We start from the raw sequence: 27,960 nt of genomic DNA, 5'->3' as shown, positions 1-27,960 counted from the left end.
CACCAAAGCTAACAGAACCATCAGTTCAGCCAGTGCATGAACCAGATTCGCGAGCAAGCTGTCAGGCAGCCAGAATATGTGGCAGTTCACCTCAGAATCAATCTCTCAGAGGTTTGACTGCAGGAAATACCATAATCTGCAATGACCCCTTCACCTTAGAAGGCTCTCTCTTCAACTTTAAAGCAACAACCCTTCCAAGAAACTTCAGGCCTGCCATGTGGGAGACCAGAGATAGCAAACCAGAGTCTGAGGTAAAAATAATCTGTGCATGACCTTTAACTGCCCCTAATTTTCACCGGTATGGGGTAAGGGTGTGAGCTGATGTGGCTCACAAGCCGACACTCTGCCCTCCCAATTTGGCCGACTATATTGCAGGGATAGAGGGATAGGCTTACTCTAGTCCTCAACAATTTTCATGGAGTCAGGCCAGCTTTCATAGGAATCATGGTTCATAGCACCTCAGAGATGTCATGAAACACACTCTGGATGAAGGAACATTTTGAAAACTAAGTTCAAAAGGCCTAACCCATGCCAAGCTCTGTCCTCCACCCAACCCCCATGACTCTCCCACCCTCCATGCTATACTATGCCCCCTCATTCACCGCCCCACGACTCCTCATATATCCCCTCCCAAGCTATAGCACTACCATGCTCATTCACCCCTGTGTAGTACCAATGACTTCTGTAGTGACAATGTTTAAAAAGCTTTAAGACACAGTAATTTATTCAAAACTTTCCTCTTTTTAGAAAACTCAGTGTCAATCATCCAGATGCTTTAAAATGTCAACAGTAGAAACTGCAAACACTTGAAATTTTGGCATGGTGGCACAGTGGTTAGCACTGCTGCCTCACAGCGCCAGGGACGCCGGTTCGATTTTGGGTCACTGTCTGTGTGGAATCTGCACATTCTCCCCGTGTCTGTGTGGGTTTCCTCCAGGTGCTCTGGTTTCCTCTCGCAGTCTGAAAGACGTGCTGGTTAGGTACATTGGCCATGCTAAATTCTCCCTCAGTGTACCTGAACAGGCGCCGGAGTGTTGCGACTAGGGGATTTTCACAGTAACTTCGTTGCATTGTTAATGTAAGCCTACTTGTGACACTAATAAATAAACTTTAAACTTTAAGTAAACATTGTGCAATTGACAGAGGGCCATTACTGTCAATCAAGCAATATTTTCTCTTAGCTGTAGCTGTTTCAACAGTCTAATGGGTATCTGGGCTCCAAGCGAAGTATACATAATGAGGTTTGGTGAAGAGCCCAGACATTCACAGACTGTTGAAACTGCTACACTCCAGGGAACACATTCCTTGATTGACAGCTCTGTCTCTCTGATCTATTCTGTCAATTTCAAAATGTTTATGTACATAAAATAAAGAGATTTCAGTGCTTGTAGTTTCTGCTATTGATACTTTAAAGGGTCTGTGTGATTGTCACTTGCCTGTAGTGAAAAGAAGCTTTTGTTTAAAGAAAGTGTGAAGTTATGGAAATGACATAGCATGACATGGAGAGTATGAGCGACAATTTGGAGATGGCTGAAGGGACATAGCTTGGCAAGTAGGCTATAAAGGTTCAGGGTAGTGGGTGGGAGCATGAGATGGCATGGATGGAGCTTGGGGAGCATAAGGCAGGTGAGTGGGTGTAAGAGGTGAGGGCTAGAGGGCCTTACTGCTTTTATTATAACTGGAACAAAGTTCAGTGTTTTTTTTTAAACAGCTGTTTCCACACCCTGCAGCCCCTGTGGCTGTCCCTAGACTCTTTCCAGGGTGGTTGGTGCAACTCCAGTTAGCATCCCCATCCTCCAGAATGATAATCTTGTCTTTGCTGGCACTTCCTCCCAAGGCAGGCACGTCAAGCAGGAAATTTCCCGACTCTGGCTACCTGCCTTGAAGCTGAAAGTCCAGCCCTTCATAACTCACTTGCAATGAGAAGAACAACAAGGAATGACCTATAGAATGGTTGATCAAAGGTGGTATTTCCTGATGTCACCTCTTTGCATCTACTTCATTCGGAGGTTCTTCCACAAAGGACTGCAGCACTTTATGGGAAATTATAGCCACATTATTAGTTCATTTATTAGTCACAAGTAGGGTTACATTAACACTGCAATGAAGTTACTGTGAAAATCCCTTAGTCACCACCCTCCAGTGCCTGTTCGGGTACACAGAGACAATTTAGCATGGCCAATGTACCTAACCAGCACGTCTTTCGGACTGTGGGAGGAAATCATAGCACCCAGAGGAAACCCACACAGACATGGGGAGAACGTGCAAACTCCACACAGACAGTGACCCAAGCCGGGAATTGAACCCGGGTCCCTGGCGCTGTGAGGCAGCTGTGCTAACCACTGTGCCGCTCCATTACAGGTGAGAATGTATCAGTGATATTGTGGATGGGACCTCTACGTGTGAGTGCCTCTTTCTGCCTCACTCCAGATTTCCAGCAGTGGCCCAACAGATCTTTCCCAATGATGCACAGTTGCAGACCCTGTCAGCAAGCTGCAGAGCAGGGAGGGTGAATGCACTGTGGGCAATCACTGAGGGCTCGACCTGCTACCATCATAGTACTATAAAGGGGGAAACCGATAGTTAGTATTTCAGCAATAGTGCAGAGTTAGTGCTAATGGGAGCAACCCCCTGAAGCCAGTACTTTGGATGATGTGCAGGTGCAGAGCTTGGTTTCATTCTGTTGAGGCCAGTTGGAGAGATAGATGGCTGTGTTGACATTTAACGTTGAGTCCTTAGATAGGGACATATGTTCCACATTCTGAGAAGCTGGCTACCTACTTTTGTCATCTTCGGGAATGAGACTTGCCTCTGAGCCCTCAACCCTTCCACCGTTAAGTGCCATTCCTCTGTATCAAGGGAGTGTTCTTCCCATCATCCTCCTACTAATGCATCGTCAAATTTGATATCTACTGTTCACAGATCTATCACTGTGTGTGGCATTCTTTTAAATAATTGGTCCTTATTTAGGCCTTGAATTGATCCGTCAACTGGTTGCATGAATTGGACGGCAATCCTGGAGGCACCTTACAAAAATCTTTAGCCACTACAAAGTTAACCCAGAAGGCCCACTAGCAGGTTGGCCTGCTCCCATTGATATGGTTCCAATGCTCCATCAAAACCTATATCTATCAGATTTCCTCCTTTGAGTGTGTGCCTATAACTGATGGTGCAGAGGACTTCAAGAGGTGAGTACCTATCAATGGCACAAGGAAACCCTTAAATGATTAAATACCCATCTCTCATTGTGTAAATGGAGCAAATAGGTCAGTGCACACACCTCATGATACAAGTGGAATTATATTGGCAAGTTTCTATCTGCCTAGTCTGTACATCTGTCTAGCCATCTATTCTGACAGAGCATTGGTATGTAGACCTTTATTAATCATGGTAAGGGAGAAAATGCTATGGATAATGTGATGGGAGCTGGGAGCAGCAGTGATGGTAACATTATTGGCAGATTCTGTATGATTATTCACCCCTCACTAATGAGACGGAGAAGCATTTTAAAGTAAGTACTTTTTTCAAGTGATAGAGGATAGGAACAACCTATTTTAATAATTCATCTGTGATTTTGTCACTTCTGATTATAGTATAGCACTTAACATTAAATACGTGAAATATTTCATTCCCAGATAAACAAAATGTGTGCTACTGCCACCATAAGATGCGGTGAACATGTAACAGGGTCATATGCCAACAGTTAATAACAAAGGTGCCTTACATGTTTAGGATTCTGGTTGTGATGTTGGGCTGATGTTAGAATTGGGCTCCCCAATTACATTCGTTATTAGAAAATTATCTTCTGAGAATTTCATGGAAAGTTAATTCTACTTGCACAAAATTACTTTAATTACCTTCAAAAAGAATACTGTGTTTCAGCAGGTTTATCATTGATGCGACATGTATTCCATTGTCCCTTGCTTTTGTGTCAAATTAATTGTGATGTTGCTTTGTGCCTCAGTAAAATTGGGTGTGTGAATTCCTCGAACCTTATGACATTTATGAATATGCAAATTTGTGTTGCATTCCCATATCCCTCCACTGGAAAAATAAGAAAAAATTATGTAAGGGAAAATACAAAGCAAAAAGGAATAAATATTTTCTTTTGCCAGTTTTTCTGCCCTTGGATCTCTACCAAGTAACAAGGCTGTGGTACTGCACACTCTCCCACTGCTCTTACTGCTCCTGTATAGGTTTAGCTTGCTTTCACCAGTGTTTTGTTGATGCGAAATGCAACCAAAACCTGAAACAATTCGAAACTATATCAAATAACGACAGAATAGAACAGAATCAGGAGGGCTAAGAACATATAAACCTATAAATGCTCAGTGCTCTCATATTAATCCTCTCTTTAAATTTTTCAGAAGTTAGAGACCTTTAATAACCTTTAATAGATCACTTCTCAATCTTCAGCTAGAATGTTACCAGGATATCAGTTCCCTGGTAGGATATCACTGTTCTGTTCACTTTCCCAAAATGTATTACTTCATGTGTCTCTGCATTGAATTTTATCTGACACTGACCTGTTCACATTTTGAACCTGTGTATGTCTGACATCCTCTATCATCTCTACCGTGTGAAGTGCCCTGTGGTTTGGCATCAATATTCCAGGTTTATGCTTTGTATAAAATACCAAAGTGGAAAACGTTAATTTCGATTATAAATACAGATACTTTATGTCTGACTTACATTTTACTTATTACTTTATCATCTGATTCAAAAATCACTTTGTTCGGTATATTGCAATGAGGTTCGATTTGGGTGACATTAATCTCTGCATTAGTTGATGGATTAAAATGTATCCTGTTGACAATGCCCAATAGATTCCCTTGTGTTGGTATTACTTGCAGCATAACTGGCGTAAGACATTGCCCATGTAGTATTATGCCGGAATTGTTTTATAAAGCACTGTGCCTTCATTCTCAACATTTAATGGTAGTGTGAGCCTTGTTGAGCATTCAATCATACCGTGAGATTGGGTCTGAGTTGACATTGCAACAATTTGTATCAGGGATTTGAATCTAACATTTTCCCTCCCAGTGAGCTGATAAGAGACACGTCGTCGCCGCTTCTCTTGTTGTTTTCAACTGCAGTTGTGGTTCAAGTTGAAAGGATGAGCTGAATTTATGGAGATGAACTGAAGGTCATTCTCTTGATAAAGCTATCACACTGCAGAACATTGTTGATTTATAGAAAGTTATGGGTCCATATATATATCGGGCTGCTTGCAAATTCCACCCATTAACATCTCCATGTTTTCAACAAATTAATCACTCATTTACAAAATGCTCTCTGCATTTTATTCTAAGATGATGTCCTCATGCTTCGGGTCAGTTGTGACCATATAAATCACTTTTGCAACCATTGTGTTGGCAATGGAAAAATTGATACTTATTACTGTTCATGTCAACATTCTATTTATAACCATGCTGACTGCCACAGATCTAGCTTAAAATCATCAATTTCGTTCAGCCTATTTTAATAGGTTATTTATGGGTTATACTATCACTTTTGGCATTGATGCAAAGCAATGTGAAATAAGCATCAATGCAACAGTGATAGCACAATTCTGGTGTCAAAATGCAATCTTTCCAGACCTGAGTAAAGCCTCATACTGCTTAGATTTCCAACTGGTACACTATAACCACAGCTGGGTTTGAAGTCAAATTTACAAAACTCCTGGGTGGAAACATCAAACGTCCTAAACATAAATTTCATTTTAGGAGAGAGTTGATGTTCCCACTCACAATTAACCAAAGATGTGGCAAAGATACACAGCGTACATGCTGCATCCTAACTCCTGAGTTCTACAATTGCTGTTGCACTGATGGTTTACATCAATGCTAAATGCGATAGAATAACTGGTTCAGAATTAGCCTATTAAGGCAGAAATTTGGCATGCATGTTGCAGAGTGCCATTGTTGTCACTCAAAAAGTAACACAATGACCTGCAGTGGCAGACAGGTCTGTCAGTTTTGTGCAGCATGTTACAGGCACCTGAGAGTGGTACATGTGGTATATCATATTAAAGAGTTTCATTGATGTTAAGATCAAACAAAGCAGTGCAGTCTCTTCTGAAGATGTCAAATCCTAAAATGGCAGCAGCACAGTACAATGTATTCTAATGATCTTGCTGATGTTAATATATTTTATTGCGAATGTTATTTTTATATTCAGAATGCTTTTCTTCTCAATGAGAATGTAAGGTCTGAACTAGAGGAAAATGTTGCTATTTATGAGGGGTTGCACGGAGTGATCATAAATGGGGTACGTCATGAACGGATGGGCATAAGGAAGGGAATTGGCGAGGATGGAACTTCGGTGCAAGGAGGGAAGGAAGATTTTTCTGGCTTCAAAACTTGTAATGATTTGATTTGATTTATTGTCACATGTATTGGGATACAATGAAAAGCATTCTATCTTCCGCCCTACACAGTGAAAAACGTGCCATTTATAGAGTACATAGGGGAGAAGGAAAGGAGAAGGTGCAGAATATAAAGTTGCAGTTACAGGTAGGGTGAAGAGAAAGATCGGCTTAATATATGGTAGGTCCTTTCAAAAGTCTGATGACAGCAGGGAAGAAGCTGTTCTTGAGTCGGTTGGTACGTGACCTCAGACTCTTGTATCTTTTTAGTGTAAATTCACCACTGGGGGTCTTGCGAGCAGTCCCAGGATCACATTTTAGGGATGATGTAATGGTCTTGGAAAGATCAGAGCTTAGATTTACTGAAATGAAACCTGGACTCTGAGGCTTAAATTGAATGGAGAAATTCTACAAATTAGGGCTGTATTCCATGGAATTCAGAAGGCTAAGGGATGACTTAATCAACGCTTTCAAGATATTATAGGAAACAGGTAGGTTGAGAGAAACAATTCCTGCTGACTGGGGAATCTAAGACTCGGTGGCATAGCCTAAACATTAGACTTTTCAGGAGTGAAATTAGGAAACACTGTTGCACAAGATGATCACAGAGCTTTGGCTGTCTCTTCCTCAAATGGAAATTGATGCTAGATCAGTTGTTAATTTGAAATAGGAGATCCATATACTTTAGAACATAGAACAGTTTTCATGAACTAAATGCACAGAGAGATATGGGACAAAGACGGGTTTGTGGAGTTAGCCGCTATCTCACTGAATGGTGGAATAGGTGAGAGGGGCAAAATGGCCTACCTCCGTTCAAATGTTACTGTGTGTTTATATTCCTAAATTATGTACTTCCCAATGTACCGTGTATGCTGCTGTGTTGGAGAAAGAGGGAAGAAATTAGTTAAGGATAAATCAGCTCCTGTCATTTTAAGAGTTAAAGCCAAAAATAAGAAACACAAATGTAATCTGAGCTTTCCACAGGTTACTCGCAAACAACCTTTCTTCTAATATTGCCTACAGTCCTCAACTATTGAGATGATAAAGAATGTTGCTGTTAGATCACCTGCATTAAATAAAGCCTGTCATGGGGTTCAACACTCCTGTGAATCAATCAAAATGTTCAAAGAGATGTGAGGTATGGTTTCAAAAGTTTCAAGTTTTCAAACTCTAAACCTTGATGTTTCAGATGCTTTTCTTCCTCTATCCTCAGGAGGTAGCCAAGTGATTGAAGGGTGGGCTTTGCTTCTCTTCAAAGTTTGTTGACATGGCACATACTCAAGATCTGGAATGGTAACGGCATGGTAAATCGCCAGAGAATGTGTCCAATGATTTCGGTTTTGTGTTATTTGCAACACACGGAACTGCCATGAATTAGGAGTTTTAATGGCCAAAGTTCATTAAGATTGCAAAGATAAATTGATAAGCAGCAGGTAGGTGTTACCAAAGTTGGGCATTAAAATGGGAAGCCATTCCCAACTTCTCCGTACGGATGCTAACCTCATGGACAAACAGGGATGAATGCTGGACAGGTTTCACAAAGCACAGATCACCCTTTGCTCCAGGTGGTTAAAATAAAAATAAACCCTGTTAAATCTATGCAGAAACTGGAAATTTTTTTTTACCATAGGATAACTAATGATGACACTTGATTTCAATGCCGTAAGGAAATAGGAAAGGGGGATAAAAAATACCATTGTGTTTTTGAAGGTTATGAAGACAGTTTGGGAGTTCAATGACCAAAATGCTTGAAAAACTGAATTCAATAAATCTGGTCACTTGTGCGAGAGCAGAAGGAAAAAGGAAAACATTGGAAGCCACTGGGTCATTGTGAAAACCAACGTCATTCAGGGAGAGAATCATGTTGGACCCAGTTTGGCACATAATTCAACCAGCTTAGTTGGTTCTTAATACACAACTAAGCCATTCAGCAACATATTCACTGGCAGCTCCTTCTCCTGGCTGTTAGGGATGGATAATAAATGAGGCCCTGCCATCATCATCCATATTCTGGGAACAACTTAAAAAAAAAGGCAAAATAATATTATATTCTTCCTAATAACAGAAAGACATTTGTTATTTTATTGATCTTTTAATGAGGTGTGAATGTTGCTGGATTACTCTTGTGAATGAAGTGATAAGCCGCTTTCGTGAGTTGCTACAGTCCGTCAGGTGTCGATCCATCCACAATGCTGTTCGGAAGAGAGTTCCAGCGACCCGGGGCATTGGAGGAGTGGTGCTATCGTTCCAAGCCAGGAAAGAATGTGGCTTAAGGAAGCTTGCAGGTGGTGACATTTGCATTGATCAGCTACCCTCTTCCTTCCAGCTGGTAGAGATTGCCAGTTTGAAAGGTGCTGTCGAAAGAGCCTTGTTGAGTTGCTGAGGTCCATCTTGTGGATGGTATACACTTCCACTGTGCACTGATGTTTAAGGTGATGAATGGGGTGCCGTTACTTTGTCCTGGATAGTGTCAAATTTCTCGAGTGTTATTGAAGCCACAGTCATCTAGACTAATGGAGTGTACTCCATCACACTCCTGGCTTGTGCCTTGTAGATGGTGGACAACTTTTGAGGAATCAGAAAAGTGAGTTAATGATTGTACAATTCCCAGGTTCTGACTTCCTCTTATATCAATAGTATTTATATTGCTAATCCAATTTGGTTTCTGGTCAATGGTAGCCCCAGGGATGCTGATAGTGGGAGATTTAACAATGTTAACGTTGCTGAATGATAAGGGGAGAGGGTTAGATTCTCTCTTGTAGGAGATGGCCATTGCCTGCTACTTGTGTGATGTGAATGCTACTTACCAATTATCAGCCCAAGCCTGAAGGTTGTTCACATCATTTTGTAAATTGTCATAGCCTGCTTCAGTGTCTGAAGAATTGAGAATGATTCTGAACATTGTGCAATCATTAGTGAACATTCACACTTCTGAACTTAGGATGGAAGGAAGGTCATTGAGGAAGCAGCTGAAGATGGTTGGACCTGGAGTGATGTCCTGGGACTGATATCATTGACCTACAACAACGAAGCAATCTTTTTTTGTGCTCAGTATGATTCCAATCAGTGGAGAATCCCACTGCCGTCAATTTTGTTTGGAGTCCTTGATATCAAACTCAGTCGTACGCTGTCTTGTTGCCAAGGGCCATCACTCACACCTCACCTCCTAAATTCAGCTTTTTTGTCTATAGGTTTGGATCAAGGATGTAATGAGGTTAGGTAGGAGTGGATTCACTCTGGAGGAACCCAAAACTGAGCATCAGTGAACAGGTTATTTCTGTGTGTACAAGCTGTCCATTATTTTGGTGATGATTGAGAGTAGATGGGTTGGGAATTGGTTGGATTGGATTTGCCCTGCTTTTCGTGGACAGGACATGCCTTCATCGTGTAGATGCCAGTGTTGTAGCTGTACTGGGACAGCTTAGCTAGAGGCACGGCTGGTTTCAGAGCACAAGCATTCAGTCCTATTGCTGGGATGTTATCATGGTCCATAGCCTTTGCTCTCTTCAAACATTTCTTGATATCACACGGAGTAAATTGAATTGGCTGAATCTGGCCTCTTTGATTTTAGAGACATCAGGAGGATGGATCATCCACCTGGCTTTGTCTTTTGCATTGATGGGTTGAGCTCCTCCATCACTTATAGTGGGGACATTTGTGAAGCCTCATCTTCCAGTTAGTTGTTCAATTACCACATTGATGGCTGTAGTTGCAAGGCTGCAGAGAATTGACCTGATCCAGTAATGGGATTGGTACCCTCTGTCTATTGCAAAAGGTTCTGATGAAAGGGCATCTCGACCTGAAATGCTAACTTTGTTTCTCTCCACAGATGCTGCCTGACCTACTGATTATTTCCAGCATATTTATTTTCTTTAAATTTCCGTATATTGCATGTTGCTTTCACTGTTTAGCAGCATGTCACCAGTTTGGCACTTAATTTTTATGACGTCTGCTATGTTTAATGCTGCTCTTGGCATATTTGTGTGCTCTTCTCATTAAGAAGATGGGAACATAAAAGAAGAGGTGAAAACCGTATGGCCCACTGAGCCTGCTTCTGGTCACCAGCTCAGCAACTAATGGTGCAACCAAGCTGCACTTGGTGATGGGCTGCAGGGTGACTATGGATGGGAACGGAACATCCAGGAGTATTCAGCATGGACAGAAAAAAAAGGAAAAGGCAGTGGGGTTGCATTGCTGGTTAAAGAGAACATTAATAGTGAGGAAGGATATTAAATCCGATGATGTGGAATTTGTATGGGTAGAGCTGAGAAACACCAAGGGGCAAAAAAACATTAGTGGGGGCAGTGCATTGGAACATAGAACATAGAACAGTACAGCACAGAACAGGCCCTTCGGCCCACGATGTTGTGCCGACCTTCATCTGAAACCAAGATCAAGCTATCCCACTCCCTACCATCCTGGTGTGCTCCATGTGCCTATCCAATAACCGCTTAAATGTTCCTAAAGTGTCTGACTCCACTATCACTGCAGGCAGTCCATTCCACACCCCAACCACTCTCTGCGTGAAGAACCTACCTCTGATATCCTTCCTATATCTCCCACCATGAACCCTATAGTTATGCCCCCTTGTAATAGCTCCATCCACCCGAGGAAATAGTCTTTGAACGTTCACTCGATCTATCCCCTTCATCATTTTATAAACCTCTATTAAGTCTCCCCTCAATCTCCTCCGCTCCAGAGAGAACAGCCCCAGCTCCCTCAACCTTTCCTCATAAGACCGACACTCCAAACCAGGCAGCATCCTGGTAAATCTCCTCTGCACTCTTTCCAGCGCTTCCACATCCTTCTTATAGTGAGGTGACCAGAACTGCACGCAATATTCCAAATGCGGTCTCACCAAGGTCCTGTACAGTTGCAGCATAACCCCACGGCTCTTAAACTCCAACCCCCTGTTAATAAAAGCTAACACACGATATGCCTTCTTCACAGCTCTATCCACTTGAGTGGCAACCTTTAGAGATCTGTGGATATGGACCCCAAGATCTCTCTGTTCCTCCACAGTCTTCAGAACCCTACCTTTGACCCTGTAATCCACATTTAAATTTGTCCTACCAAAATGAATCACCTCACATTTATCAGGGTTAAACTCCATTTGCCATTTTTCAGCCCAGCCATTAAATAGGAAATTAGAGATGCAAGCGATGAAGGAACATCTCTAATTATGGGTGACTTTAATCTGCATATGAACTGAGCAAATCAAATTAGTAACAATACCATAGCTGAGAAATTCCTGGAGTGTATCATAGAATCATAGAAACCCTACAGTACAGAAAGAGGCCATTCGGCCCATCGAGTCTGCACCGACCACAATCCCACCCAGGCCCTACCCCCATGTTCCTACATATTTACCCACTAATCCCTCTCACCTACGCATCTCAGGACACTAAGGGCAATTTTAGCATGGCCAATCAACCTAACCCGCACATCTTTGGACTGTGGGAGGAAACCGGAGCACCCGGAGGAAACCCACGCAGACACGAGGAGAATGTGCAAACTCCACACAGACAGTGACCCAAGGCGGGAATCGAACCCAGGTCCCTGGAGCTGTGAAGCAACAGTGCTAACCACTGTGCTATTGTGCCGCGTATATGACATGGTTTTCTGAACCAATACACTGAGGAACCAACGAGAGAACAGGCCATCCCAGACTGGGTATTGTGTAATGAGAAGGAATAATTTGCAATCTAATTGTATGAGGTCCCTTGGGGATGAGCAAAAGTTTATTGATTAGTCACAAATAAGGCTTACATTAACACTGCAACTAAATTACTGTGAAATTCCCCGAGTCGCCACACTCTGGTGCCTGTTCGGGTCATTGCGCCTAACCAGCACGCCTTTCAGAATGTGGGAGGAAACCGGAGCACCCGGAGGAAACCCACACAGACACGGGGAGAATGTGCAAACTCCTCACAGACAATGACCCAAGCCGGGAATCGAACCCGGGTCTTTGGCGCTGTGAAGCAGCAGTGCTAACCACTGTGCCACCGCGCCGTCCATAACATGATAGAATTCTTCATCAAGATGGTGAGTGATGTAGTTGGTTCTGAGATTAGGGTGCTGAGTCTAAATAAAGGATAATGGTATGAAGTCTGAGCTCGCTATGATGGATTGATGAGCATTACTTAAAGGAATGACAGGGGTTGGCAATGGCAAACATTCAGGGACCGCATGGGTGAACTGCAATAATTATTCACTGCTGTCTGGTGCAAAACTGAAATGGGGAAGTTGTCTTACAAGGAAAATAACGGATAATATTAGATCCAAGGAAGAGGCATACAAATAAGCCAGAAAAAGCAGCAGATCTGAGGATAGGGAGCAGTTTAGAACTCAGCAAAGAAGGATCAAGAGATTGATCAAGAAGGGGAAAATACGAGAGTAAGCTTGCTGGGAACATAAAAACTGCCTGTTTTTAGGTATGTGAAGAGAAAAAGATTGGTGAAGACCAATGTAGGACCATAAGACCATAAGACATAGGAGCAGAATTAGGCCACTTGGCCCATCGAGTTTGCTCCACCATTCAATCATGGCTGATATTTTTCTCATCCCCATTCTCCTGCCTTTTCCCCATAACCCCTGATCCCTTTATTAATCATGAGCCTATCTATTTCTGTCTTAAAGGCACTCAATGACCTGGCCTCCACAACCTTCTGCGGCAAAGAGTTCCACAGATTCACCACTCTCTGGCTGAAGAAATTCCTCCTCATCTCTGTTTTGTGCCCTCTGGTTCTAATTTTTTCTACTCGTGGAAACATCCTCTCCACGTCCACTCTATCCAGGCCTCGCAGTATCCTGTAAGTTTCAATAAGATCCCCCCTCATCCTTCTAAACTCCAACGAGTACAGACGCAGAGTCCTCAACCGTTCCTCATACGACAAGCTCTTCATTCCAGGGATCATTCTTGTGAACCTCCTCTGGACCCTTTCCAAGGCCAGCATATCCTTCTTTAGATATGGGGCCTAAAACTGCTCACAATACTCCAGATGGGGTCTGACCAGACAATGTAGGTCCCTTACAGTCAGAAACAGGGGAATTAATAATGGGGAACAAAGAAATGGCTGACCAACTGAAATATACTTTGGTTCTTCATAAAGGAGGACAACAAATAATGTACCAGAAATGTTGGGGAACACAAGTTTTAGCGAGGAACCGAAGGAAATCAGTATTAGTAGGGAAATGATGTGGGGAAATTGATGGGATGGAAGGCTGTTAAATCCCCAAGGCCTGATAATCTACATCCCAGAATACTTAAGGAAGTGGCCCTAGAAATAATGGATGCATTGATGATTATCTTCTAATATTCTATAGACTTTGGAACAGTTCCTACAGATTGAAGGGTAGCTAATGTAACTTCACTATTTAAAAAAGGAGGCAGAGAGAAATTTGGAAATCATAGGCCAGTCAGCCTTAGGACAGTAGTGGGGAAAATGCTAGAGTCCATTATAAAAGTTTTAATAGTCGAGCACTTAGAAAACAATGGCAGGATTGGACAGAGTCAGCACGGATTTATGAAAGGGAAATCATGCTTGACAAATCTACGGGAATTCTTCAAAGATGTAACTAGTGGAGTTGACAAGGAGGAGCCAGTGGCTGTGGTTTATTTGGACTTTCAGAAGGCTTTCAACAAGGTTCCACATACGAGATTAGCATGTAAAATTAAAGCGCATGGCATTGGGGCTAGTATGTTGAGATGGATAGGAAACCGGTTGGTAGACAGGAAACAAAGAGTGAGAATAAACAGGTCTTTTTCCAAGTGGCAGGTAATGACTAATGGAGTACCGCAGGGATCAATGCTAGGACCCCAGCTACTCACAATGTATTTTAATGATGGAACTAAATGTAATATCTCCAAATGTACAGATGACATGAAGTTGGGTGGGATGGTGAAATGTAGGGAGGATGTAGAAATATTTCAGTGTGATTTGGACAAGTTGAGTGAGTGAGCAAATGCTAGGCAGATGCAACGCAATGGATAAATGTGAGGTTATCCACTTTGGTAGCAAAAATAGGAAGGCAGATTATTATCTAAACAGCTATAGATTGAAAGTGGGGAATGTGCAAAGAGTCCCGGGTGACCTTGTTTACCAGTCGCTGAAAGCAGGCACAGCAGGCGATGAAGATTGGCCTTCATAGCAAGAGGATTCGAGCACAGGAGCAGGAATGCCTTGATGCAATCATGCAGGGCCTTCCTTTGGGGCAACATCTGGAATATTCTGTGCTGTTTTGGTCTCCTTATCTGAGGATGGATGTTCTTGCAGTGGAGGGAATGAACAAAGGTTTACTAAAGTGATTCCTGGGATGGCAGGACTGATTTATGAGGAGAGATTCAGTCAATTTGGATTACATTTGCTGGAGTTTAGAAGAATGAGGGGGGGGGAATCTAATAAAAACAGAAGACTAGACAGAGTAGATGCAAGAAGGATATTCCCCATTGTGGGATAGTCCAGAACCAGGGGTCACTGTCTAAGGATATGGGGTAGACCATTTAGGACTGAGATGAGGAGAAATTTCTTCACTCAGAGAGTGGTGAGCCTGTGGAATTCTCTAGCACACAAAGCAGTTGTTGTCAAAACAGTGTACACTTTCAAGAAGGACTTAATCTTGCTCTTGGGATGAAAGAGATCAAAGGATAATGGGGGAAAGCAGGAACAGGTTACTGAGTTGGATGATCAGCCATGATCATAATGAATGGTGTAGCAGGCTCGAAGGGCCAAATAGTCTGCTCCTGCTCTTATTTTCTATATTTCTAAGCCACTCTCTCAGAGGACATTCTGTGTGCTTGACACCCTCACGGCTTCTTCCAAGTGGTGTTGAAGATGGGGAGTACTGGTTTGTCAGCTGAATGAGAGGGGTGGCAGCGAGGGGGAATGGGAGCGGGAGGGCAGCAGCAGGTGGTAATCGATACTGGTTTCCTTGTACGTGTATGACCTGATGCCATGAGACCACATGGAGTCCCGAGTTAATGTTAAGGACTCCCAAGGCAATTTCTGCCTGACATCTATACCACTGTGCAGCCACCACTGATGAGTTTGTCATGCTGGTGGGGCAGGACATAGCAAAATATGGGGATAGCTGTGTCTGGGATATTAACTGTAAGGTATGATTCGGAGACTATGACTAAGAAAGGTTGTTGTTCGATAGTCTGTGGACAGTCGCTCCTAATTTTGGCACAAGTCCCAAGATGTTAATAAGGAGATATTTGCAAGGATGTCAGTGACCTAAAAAGAGGGCAAGGATGTCAGTGAAGGGTGGCCGTTGTCGTTTTTGGGACATTGTACTACTTTTCTCACAATATTTTAAAACAGCAGAGAACACTATTGATTTTTACTTTTGAGAAGAAATTTATAATTCAATTTTAAACTGACCTGTGTATCTGAGTTTGTGCTTGTCCATTGGCTGAGGTTCAGTACAGGGCTCAACAACAGATTGCAGTTTTAAGGAATAAGGGTAGCACAGAGGAACAAAATGGTGCAATGAGCAAGAACACTCTTATCTTGAGGTTTGGGTCTGAATTCAACCAAATCTCCTCTGTCTCCCAGCTGTAGGAGCCTAAAATGAAATCCATCTGAGCAATTCACTCATGTGTGCATGACCTGTGCATACAAAACTGACCATAAAAGCAAAATACTGAGAACTCTGGAAAAATAGAGTAAAAACTGAAAACCCTGGAAATACTCAGCAGCTCAGGTAGTATTTGTGGAGCAAGAAGCAACATTAATGAGGAAGTTTTAACCCCACAAATTTTCAGGTTTGGGTCAGTCAATAGGTTAACGTGTTAATGGACTGAATCCGTTTTAATCCAAGTTTTAACAGAGTTGTGCCGTGGGCCAGAGCACGCAACCTACTCTCAATAGAAAGGTTGTCAATTTGAATATTATGAGACTGGCAACGTCATATTGATCCATATTTTAAAATTTAACTCTGGTCGACAAGATTTCCTGTGCCTTGGGAAGTTCAACAGCTGAAGGAAGGCAAGGACTGTTGGATCCATGGAGTAAGTACCTTTCCACTTAGTGACTAGATCCAGAATAGCTGCTTTGCCAACCCGCACAATTGTACACCTGCCCTGACACTTCCAATCTTCTCCTGACCTCCCACAAGATAAACAATATCCCTACTAAGGGTCTCCAATCTCACATCGCCTCTGCCTCCGATCTCCCACCCACCTTGGTCTCTGACTTTTCCGAACAGTATCAAATCTGCTCCAGACCAATCTCGTATTTCTTCACTTGCACATTGATCTCTTTTGTTATTTAATATCACCTTCCTTCCTTCACAGACTTTCTCATTTGTACTTTCACCCTCTTCCCCCCACCCCCCGCCTCCCCCATTTCTCTGCCTCAGTACTTCCTCAAAACCTGTAGCATTTAAGGGGCGGGTGCCCCCGGCACTGCCCAAGGGCCAAACTCACAATGCCCAAAGGGCACCTTGGCATTGCCCACCAGGCACTGGGCAGTGCCAAGGGGGTGGGGGCAGAGGTGGCAGTGCCTATTGTGAGCAGGGCTTATGATGGGGTCCCTCTGCCACTCTGCAATCGGGATCGCAGGCAGAATGAGGGAGGTGATCGGGGCTGGCCATCTGTGTGTGTGGTGGGGGGGGGGGGGGGGGGGGGGTGTTGGAGGGGGTGGTCGGGAGGTCAGGGTGCCCGGGCAAGAGCGACCAGGGGGTGGGGGGTCAAATGGGCAGCGATGGGGGATTGCGGGGCTGACCAGTGATCTGGAGGCCAGTAATGCGGGACCACTGCACATGCGCCAATCTCCGTGCTGATAGATCAGCATATGCGAAGTAGCCCACTCAGCACTATGCTGCTGTCCTCTTGGGGTGGGAATAGGCCCCGCCAATTGATTTTCAGAGGGAATCCCTCAAGGGGGCTCTGTGATGCACAGAGTGTGGAAGATTCAATCTGAACTTCATGCTAAAAAAATTGGCAGGAGTTACTCCCGTTTTCATGCCAATTGGGGACTTCGGGTTTTTTTTGGGAGAAACAGCTTATTTCCACCTACATTACTGATGTTTCAGCATTTTAAAAATCTAGATCATGCTCCCTCTCAATGTTCCTTTCACCAATAAGAATATTTGTGAGCCCCACAACATGTAAGTAGACTTTACAGTTTAATGTGACGGGACTACATAATGGGAATGTGGACAAGGAGGCTTGTGTGGTCTTCTCGGGGTCATGTGATTTGGTGTCCATTCATTTAAATAATCTCAACACAAATTGGAAAGGTCAGCAATAACAAAACAGAGAAGTGTTCAGGTTGTGAGCTGTTGACCATGGCATCCAGTTCCTGATAAGTACACCTATTGCATGACTTTTGGATTCTTAGTCCCAATTTTCAAAATCAACTTCTCCTCTTTTGTGAAGACCTTCTGATGCAATATTCTTTCCTGTATATGTCTCTTTAAAAATTCCTTCCAATCACGACAATTTGGTTGCTTCATTTGAATTCGTACTTTAACTTCCCTAGAGTTTTATTCCTGGCACCAATCTTGTTCATCTGCATTGTTATTTTTGGTCTTTGGTCTTTAATACAAATGATAATGAGAAGCCATGTATTTATTTAGTTTCATGTGTATACTCCTTACCAGTCAATTCTAAACCATATACAGCAGCTGCCTGAAGTTTTGGTTTCAGCTATTTTGAGAAGCAGTCAGTTGTCTATATAAAGTTTCTTCTGCTTTTACCGCTCTTGTTTTGGTTGTCCCTGATCTGTTCACGTTAATTACACGATATAAAAGTTCCTGATTGTTGCACCAGAATTTGTTTTCCTCTTAGTCTCTCGGGGAAGGTTAAGAATCAGAGAATGTTACCGCACAGAAACAGGTCATTTATCTCATCAAGTCTGCAACAGTATTTTTCTCCACATGAGCCACCTTATCTAACCATCTCTGTGAAAGGCTTTGACAACATAAGAAATAGGAGCAGGAGTAGGTCATACTGCTCCTCCTGCTCTGCCATTCAAGATGATGGCTAATCTTCTACCTCAATCCCTTTCGTGTATAAAAATCTTAATGTGTCCAATATAATTTCAGTGCCTGTTAAGAACAATGATCTGGACTTTGCATTAGTAATGATGAAAAAAAACTGCTAATGTTATTTGTCATAACCCCATTGACTCTAACAGTGATTTCAGAGTATGCATATGCACAGGGCAACATGGAAGTCCGGAAGCTATTGTCAATGAGTCAACACTGGGGTAAATTTTTCATTTATTCTTGCTTAATTATGATAGCTTCTGATGAATTAATGCGTGGAAATAGAATAGTGGTTATTTTCATGAATCACTCCATGGTTCAACAATTTGATAAGAAACAAGGACACTGGACTGAATGCCATTCATGACCAACTTGTTAACAGATCTAATGAACAGCCTTAGACATAAATAACTGATAGGGGAACAGATACAAATAATGAAACTTCTTGAGAGTTAGTTTGAAAACCAGAATAGAATTGATCAGGGAGAACAGCTCAAGATGAGATAAGGAAAGGATGATATAAAGCCTAACTGATCAAGGACAGAAGCTACATGCGAAGGCTCAAGAAGATAACGCTGGTGAATGACATTAAAGGTGAATTTTCGCACCAAGGTTTCAACAACTGATTCAATACTTCATGAAACATTTTGAAATAGGGTAAGTCTTTAGATGGCAAAATGTCCTTGTCAATTAATCATCCAGGTCCAACCATGGAAAGGGTTATGAAGTAAGTGACTTTGGGAGATCTCAGTGCAGCAGGTGATGGAGAGAAATTCTTCAGGGTAGTTGGGTAGTTTGAGAAATTGTTAGGACTTGATGCAGAGAGAAGAAAAGTGGAAGAGGAGGAAGAAAGAAAGCTGTTTTCATAAGCCTGCCATCCTGCCTGATCTGGACTGGTACTCACTATTTGCCATGATTGGATGTTTTGCTGCATGATTAGCGTGCTAAATGCTGCCTTGAATTCGGATTACACTCAAAATACCCAAAATACTGCGGATGTTGGAATTTGAAACATAAACAGAAAATGCTGGAAAATCTCAGCAGGTCTGACAGCATCTGTGGAGAGAGAATAGAGCCAACGTTTTGAGTCAGGATGACCCTTCGTCAGAACCCATCATATTGGTCACAGTTGATTCTGGTTGAAAAATTGAAATTACCACAGATGGATGGAGATCCCTTTGACCGGACACCCGATCTAAACTTCCAACAGGAAAGAAGAAGTTCACACCACAAAGATTGCTCGATCTTTGTGGGAAGCTTCCCTTGAGGTCAGATGTGAACAGCATTGTTACCTTCTGACCGCAAAATCTACACCTAGAACTTAAATTCATAGGGTTATAAACGACTTCCACGGCGGATTAACTCCCATCCCTACTCCAATTCCACCCCACTTTCAAGTTCAATGAATTCAAAACAATCTTCTTGAATTTCAATAAATCAGAAACATTCATATGTGGCCAATTTTATCTTATCCCAACAGAATTCCATCCTTACTATCTTTCTATAACAGCTTTAACATCCACCCGATTAAATGTTATATTTAATCTGCAGCATGGCACTGCTGTCAAAGCAGAGCTACAGCTCTGACTCTCCAGCCAAGATTCCATGCTCAGGTCCAGGTCTAAGTTTACAACCTGGAACCATAGAGAGAAGAGTTGAAGTCAAGAGATGTTCTATTCATACCTTCAAGAATCCCTGGTGAATTTCACCAAATTGTGTGCTTCCAGCTGTGCGCTGTGTCTCGCTGTCTGAGTATGCACAATTGTTACATCATTTCTGATTTGATGGGAAGAATTCTAGTGATATTTAATTGGCAAAAAAATCTGACATTCCGCTAACTAATTACAACTGCCCATCGCAGCGTATAAGTTGATTTTTGAAGCTTCGGAAAATCCTCCCAAAGACAGGGTCGACATAAACGGCGAGCATCAAATGTGAAATGCCAGTGCTAGTGTCAGCTTTTGCCATTCTGAAATGTGGGAAAATTTCGGGTCTCCGTGTACGATCTGCTCTGTGTGGGCTGTCTTAAACTCCCGTGCATCTTCCTGGCAACATGGCTTGAACCCATACACCCAACATATAAGGCGAGTTTAATCCTAAATGTGTATTTCTGTGTTGAAAAAGGGTCACTTTATAAGACAGGTTGATTTAAACAGCCTAATCTATGGTAATCACTTTTCACTGGCCAGTTTATACTTGTCCCTTGTTTCTTTAAATTCTTCTCAAGTTATTCTTTTATTTTCTTATTAAGTTTGATTTCAGTCCAACAGGTTCAATTTGCAAACTCTCCCACCTAATTTTGTGGGCATGGACAGATAAATGCCATAGAATGTAAACACATTCTGACCCCCCCCCCCCAACCTGCCCACTCCTCCACTTCCCCGCCCCTCCCCCCCCCCCCGCCCCCCCCCCCCCCCCCCCCCCCCCCCCGGCCCCCCATCTGTTATCACAAGTCGAAAACATCAGCAATTTTTAACAGCAACAACACCATTCCTGAGGTGCCTCCTGAGGACAGGCCAAGTTAACCCGGAAATACTCATGTGAAATTTACAAACCAGAAATAAAAGCAGTTCTGAGCACTGTGCATCATGACACTATTGAAGACATATTTGATGTTCATACAGAATGCTTCCAAAAATGCTTCCCATTATAAAATCCATTTACTTACTAAATTTAGAATATCGTAGCATAAGTAGAATTTGACAAATGCACTTTGTAAACTTATTCACTCTTCCCCTGGTACCAAAGTCCTTTGTAACTGAAATCGGTGACAATAATTCATGCAAATTATAGCGAATGGTTAAACCTTTATCACTTTTACCCCGTCCGTACTGACTACTTAATACAGCAGCACCAAGTTTCCATTATTGTCATAGAGGGGAAATTGTCGTGGCTTGCTCACTGAGTATGATGTAATCCAGGTGTAACCCCATGTGTACTTTGTAGAAACCCCTATGCCCAACCATGGCATAGCTGGAGAGAAGGCATGGTGATTCAAGCACCTTGGAATTGGCACAAAGCAATCTGAACTCTTGCTTCAGACAGACACGGTCACTACAGAAATATTCTCGTTAGGATGCGGTGCTGATGGTAATGCAAATTCACGTATAATTTTGATTGAACAAATGTGAAAATCCTCATGTGCTTGATGACATGTCATTAGCAGCACTGTAGACTCTGTTTCCTGTGTTACTTTTAAATTGCTTTGGGTCTTGTCAAATAATTTAAGAATTTAAAACAACTGAATTTCTCGGCTTGTACTTACTGGCATCGTCTGGCTACCGTGTAAGGCGTTGATGGCTGCCTGGGCCTCTGCATGTGCGGAAAATTTCACAAATGCACATCCTGTGGGAGGGAAGAAAAAGACAGACTGCTAAACTGAGAAGACCATAGATACATAGAGGAGATCTTTAACTCAACATAAACATCACTCTTTAAAATCATGGTGGATCATCAAAGTTTCTCAGTTATCGATAACCAGTTATAAATAAATACAACAAACAGAAATGAGTGAGCTGACTGACCAGTGTATTACTGAGCCAATCACTATTACAGAAACATTTGACCAGTCTAGTCCAGTTCTGCTTCACTGAGATGCTGTGTATTTCAATAAAATATAACCTGAGTTTAATTTTTAGTATTTGGTGCAAACAATAGAACTGTCGGCTAAAAACATTCAGACTGATAATCCAGTTTGCATACTGTATATTCTATACTTATAAGTAAGATTACTTTTCCTGTTGTATGTGAATATTAAATTCTTCCACTGATCAATAAAATGTTCAATAACTAAATATGTTGCTTGGCACACCTTCAGCTCCCAAGCTGCAGGATAATGCTACCACTCATCATAATTAACCGTAGACAACAGTTTGATAATAATGAGTTTGAGCTCCTTTTAAATTTTAGGTCTCCTTTGCTGATACAGTAGAACACCACTGATTACAACACACAATATTAGGTTCACAGTAATTACTCGATAGGATAAGGCTTTGAGTTGAGTGGTTGAGTGTTCAACGTCCACGTGGAATATCATTCATAGTCAGTCGCTGCTTCATCTGGCTTCAATGTTGCACTGTCGATCAAGCCTACAAAGTGAATTGTCAGCATTTTGGCTGATCAGCCAGTGCCAATCCAATCAGAAATGAGAAGATGACATCTATATTGGACGGATTTTTGTGATCATTCTCTGTTGACATCATTATAGTTCCCCCTTCCCCCGCAAAAAAAAAGATAAAAATACTGGTGTTACAAGTATTCCCAAGGAATGATTCCAAGCGTCCAGAAATTTATTTGAATGAGCTAATAGATTTCTGACACTTAATACTGATCTGACGGTTGCTACTCAAATTTGCTAGCAAATTCACAAGAGGGACCGTGACAGTTCTCAGACATAGCTGCTGAGGCTTTGACTGGCAATAAGTTTGTCTTAGTGCATGGAAGCATTGGTGATAGCTGGCTCTTTCAAAGTAAAAGTAGAGCTTATTTATTAGTCACAACTAGATTTACATTTGCTGTGAAAATCCCCTAGTCACCACACTCCGGCACCTGTTCGGGTACACTGAGGGAGAATTTAGCATGGCCAATACACCTAACCAGCATGTCTTTCGGACTCTGGGAGGAAACGGGAGCACCCAGAGGAAACCCATGCAGACACGGGGAGAACATGCAAACTCCGCACAGACAGTGACCTGAGCCGGGAATCGAACCCGGGTCCCTAGCGCTGTGAGGCAGCAGTGCTAACCACTGTGCCACCATGCCACCCTGTCAATCTTCAAGCATGTGTTGAGGTTTCTAAGCTCAGGCCCGATGCAAGCTGAAGGCAAAAAAGTTGGGGGCGGGGAGGGGGGGTGGAATTGCAATAATTGTTAGGGAACATATTACAGCTGTACAGAGGGAGGACACCTTGGAAGAGTCATTTAACGAGACACTGCGGGTAGAGCTCAGAAACAGGAATGGGGCAGTCACCATGATGGGGATGTACTACAGGCTTCCCAACAGCCCACGGGAAGTTCAAGAATGGATATGTAAGCAGATTCTGGTCAGATGTAGAAATAATAGAGTTGCTGTAGTGGGAGACTTTAATTTTCCTCAGATTGACTGAAATCACTTAGGGCTAGGATCTGGGTGATGAGGAATTTGTTCAGTGTGCCCAGTAAGGTTTTTTGGAACAATAAGTAGATAGTCCGACTAGAGAGGGGGATGTACTGGACCTGGTACGAGGGAATGAGCCTGGCAAGGTCACCAAAGTTGCGGTGGGGGAACATGTGGTGACATTGTGGAATTGACCACAATTCCAAAAATTTCCGGATACTCATGGAAAAGGACAAGTGTTGCCCTAGGGTTAACGTGCTAAATTGGGGGAAGGTTAACAGCTGGATTAGACAGGATTTGGAGGCTGTTCTTTGGGAGAGGCTGTTTGAGGGTAAATATACATCTGGCATGTGGGAGTCTTTTAAGGAGCAGTTGATCGGAGTGTAGGACAGGCATCTGCCTGTGAAAAGGAAGGACAGGAAAAGCAGGATTTGGGAACCATGGATGACCAGAGAAATTGCAAGCCCAGTCGAAAGGAAAAAGGATGCATATATATGGTCTAGGCAACTAAAGACAGATGAAGCAGTTGAATACAGGGAAAGTAGAAAAGAACTCAAACAGTGAGTTAGAAGGGCAGTCTGGATTAAGGAGAATCCCAAGGCATTTTATACATATATTAGGAACAAGAGGGTAGCTCGAGAAAGAGTTAGTCCACTCAAGGACAAAGGAGGGAAATTATGCGTAGAATCAAAGGAAGTGGGTGAGATCCTTAATGAGTAATTTGTATCAGTATTCAAAAAGGAGAGGGACTCGTTGATTGATGGGGTCTCGGAGGGATATGTAAACCCACTAGTGCAAGTCATCATTACGAGGGAGGAAATGTTAGGTGTCTTAAAAAGCAGTAAGGTAGACAAATCCCCAGGGCCAGATGGCACCTATCCCAGATTACTGCGGGAGACAAGAGAGGAAATTGCTGGGCTCTAACAGAAACCTTTGTTCCCTTGTTGGCCACAGGTGAGGTCCCAGAGGATTGGAGGATAGTCAATGTTGTCCCGTTATTTAAGAAGAGTAGCAAGGATAACCCAGGTAATTAAAGGCCGGTGAGCTTGACGTCAGTGACACTGAAATTGTTGGAGAAGATTTTTAGGGATAGGATCTATACACATTTGGAACTGAATGGTCTTATTAGCAACAGGCAGCATGGTTTTGTATGAGGGACATCATGTCTCAGTAATTTGATTGCGTTTTTTGAGGAGGTGACAAAAATGATTGATGAGAGAAGGGCCGTGGAAGTTGTTTACATGGACTTTCATAAAGCATTTGACAAGGTCCCTCATAGCAGGCTGGTGCAAAAGCTTAAATCACATGCAATCAAGGGTGAACTTACTAGAGGGATTCAGAACTGGCTTGGCCATAGAAGACAGAGGGTAGCGCTGGAAGAGTGTTTTTCTGAATGGAGGTCTGTAACTAGTGGTGTTCCGTCGGGATCAGTGCTGGAATCTCTGTTGTTTGTAATATATATAAATGACTTGGGAGAAAATGTAACTGATCTGATTAGGAAGTTTGCGGATGATACTAAGATTGCTGGAATTGCGGATAGTGATGAAGATTGTCAGAGAATACAGCAGGATATAGATAGGCTGGAAAATTGGATGGACAAATGGCTGATGGAATTTAATCCAGACAAATGCAAGATGATGCATTTTGATAGATCCAATTCAGGTGGGAGCTATAAAATAAATGGCAGAACCATCAGGAGCATAGACACACAGAGGAATCTGGGAGTACAGGTTCACAGATCCTTAGAAGTGGCAGCATAGGTGGAAAAGGTGGTGAAGGAAGCATATGGCATGCTTGCCTTCATCAGTCAGGGCATCGAGTATAAAAGTTGGCAGATTCTGTTCCAGTTATATAAAATGTTGGTTAGGCCACATTTGGAATACCGTGTCCACTACACTACCAGAAGGATGTGAAGGCTTTGGAGAGAGTACAGAAAAGATTTACCAGGATGTTACCTGGTATTGAAGGTATTAGCTATGAGGAGAGATTCTATAAACTAGGATTGTTCTCCCTGGAAAGATGGAGGCTGACGGGTGACCTGATAGAAGTTTATAAAATTATAAGGGGCACAGATAAGGTGAACAGTTGGAAGGTTTTTCCCAGGGCAGAAATGACAATTACAAGGGGGCACAAGTTCAAGGTAAGGGGGAAAGTTTCAGTAGAGATGTGCGGGGGCAGTTTTTTACATACAGAGTGGTGGGGGCCTGCAATGAGGTAGTTGAGGCAGACACGTTAGCAACATTTAAGTCTTATCTGGATACACACATAAACAGATGGGGAATAGAGGGATACAGATGGTTGGCATAGATAGGACAACAGGATCAGTGCAGGCCTGGTGGCCCGAAGGGCCTATTCCTGTGCTATACTGTTCTTTGTTCTTTGAAAGCAAGATATAAAGAACAAAGAGCAAAGAAAATTACAGCACAGGAACAGGCCCTTCGGCCCTCTAAGCCTGCACTGACCATGCTGCCCGACTGAACTAAAACCCTTCCCGAGACCATATCCCTCTATTCCCATCCTATTTACGTATTTGTCCAGACGCCCCTTAAAACTCACTATCGTATCTGCTTCCACTACATCCCCCGGCAGCGAGTTCCAGGCACCCACCACCCTCCGTGTAAAAAAACTTGCCTTGTACATCTCCTTTAAACCTTGCCCCTCGCACCTTAAACCTATGCCCCCTGTGAATGAAATCATAATAAAGAAGTGTTGAGAAAAATGGGTGGGAGAGGGTCAATTAACATTGATTTCATGGGTGGGGGCACTGAATGAGGACAGGATTGGGCACAGTTGTGAGTTCTTGCATAATTGAATAATTAAATACCATCCAGTGTCTATATTTATTTATAATATATATATATATATATATATATATAAAATCATTATGGGTGGGATTTTACGGCCTTGCTTGTTCCAAAACCATAACTACCGCCTGAGATCAACAGACCTTTCCGTGCTTCCCTCTCTGATTCCCGTGGCAGGTGGGGCAGTAAAATTCCAGCCTATATATAAATAAATTCAGTGTTTCTAAGAGTGACAAGGAGGAAAAAAAAATTAGGTTGGAAGCTTTGTTGAGAAAGCTAGAATTTGTGAGGAGGATTTCACGTAGATAATGTTTTTTGATAGTCCCTAATTACAGCTTTTGTCCAGCATAAGAAAACTGTCTTTTTAAATTTGCAACCTAAAGAAAAAGTTTCCAAAGCACAGCCATCTAAAACTGGCCTTACCCTTAGTCATTAGTATATCATCTGACAGTTTATATTGAGGTGTCAGATCCACTTCACTTTATGCATAGTGAATATGTCATTTCAAAGATCCATCAAAATGACTAATAAGGTCTTCAATTATCCTAACCCATTCACATTAGGTATTAAAAGCAACTCATTACTACATCAAGCTCCATTAACATCCCTGAGCCTTTTGTAAAGCCATCAAGATATTTTTGCACAGTCAATTGGAAACACAGAAGAAACATTAACCGAACAGAGCATAGTGTGGTCAGTAAGTCTCACCAATCTTTATAAATGTCTTCTTAAACTAATATGCATCGGAGGAGTTGTGCGGGGGATCACTGGGTCACTATAGGGCACCTAAGTAGGTTATTTTCAGGTCAGTTACTGATGCCTTTTTCATTAATACAAAACACTGAGTGAGAGGTAAGTGGAGGGAGCTGCAATTCTGCAACAGGCCTCAGATATTATAAACAGGGACTATAGGCCAAGCAGTAGGAACATTATATTAACTGATCTTTTGAGACTGCACTGCCACATGTCCTCTTTTTATTTTGCATCTGTTATGATTGATAGCAATTCTCTGAGGTAAGGAATATCAGTTCCAGGAACATACCACCGCCCAACTTGGTGCAAGGATCCAGTGTTAGTTTTAAAGTTTATTTATTAGTGCCACAAGTAGGCTTACATTAACACCACAATGAAGTTACTGTGAAAATCCTCTAGTCACCACACTCCGGCACCTGTTCGGGTACACTGAGGAAGAATGTAGTATGGCCAGTGCACCCAATCAGGATGTCTTTCGGACTGTGGGAGGAAACCAGAGCATCCGGAGGAAATCCACGCAGACACGGGGAGAATGTGCAAACTCCACACAGACAGTGACCCAAGCCGGGAATCAATCCCGGTTCCCTGGCGCTGTGAGGCAGCAATGCTAACCACTGTGCCACCACTGTACAAAGCACTCCATGATCTGACAGAATAGGAAAAGATTTAGGTATATTTTCCAACCCAGCTAGACTGATATTGTGGGTCAGAAGTATTATACTTCAGAAAGCCAGGTGGTGAAGGATTGGACTGGAGCATAAATGTGCACACTTATCAACTTTTATTTGCAAAGACACACATTACAAACAAGCACCTTCAAACCCAAGAACCCCAGTTTCAATTGTTCCTATTCATAGGAGCACAAGCGAATCCCCAGTTAATGTCCATTCCCTGCACATGCTTGAACACAAGTAATTTACAATTATTAAGGAGTGGTGCTAATGAATT

General features: G+C 42.5%; 1 protein-coding gene across 47 annotated transcripts in view; it reads right to left on the bottom strand.

The window, feature by feature from the left end:
• The window catches only part of celf4 (CUGBP, Elav-like family member 4), a 1,189,091-nt gene that overhangs the window by 262,180 nt on the left and 898,951 nt on the right, over positions 1 to 27,960 (bottom strand). For all 47 annotated transcript variants that reach the window (XM_078220798.1, XM_078220789.1, XM_078220922.1 and 44 more), the window contains one exon: positions 21,627 to 21,706. In XM_078220798.1, coding sequence (XP_078076924.1) covers positions 21,627 to 21,706 — 80 coding nt within the window. The remainder of the gene's footprint in view (positions 1 to 21,626; positions 21,707 to 27,960) is intronic.

The sequence above is a fragment of the Mustelus asterias genome, chromosome 1, assembly GCF_964213995.1.
Source record: "Mustelus asterias chromosome 1, sMusAst1.hap1.1, whole genome shotgun sequence".
Classification (NCBI taxonomy): domain Eukaryota; kingdom Metazoa; phylum Chordata; class Chondrichthyes; order Carcharhiniformes; family Triakidae; genus Mustelus; species Mustelus asterias.
The sequence above is the reverse complement of the archived record's forward strand: the minus strand, read 5'-3'. Positions and strand labels throughout refer to the sequence as shown.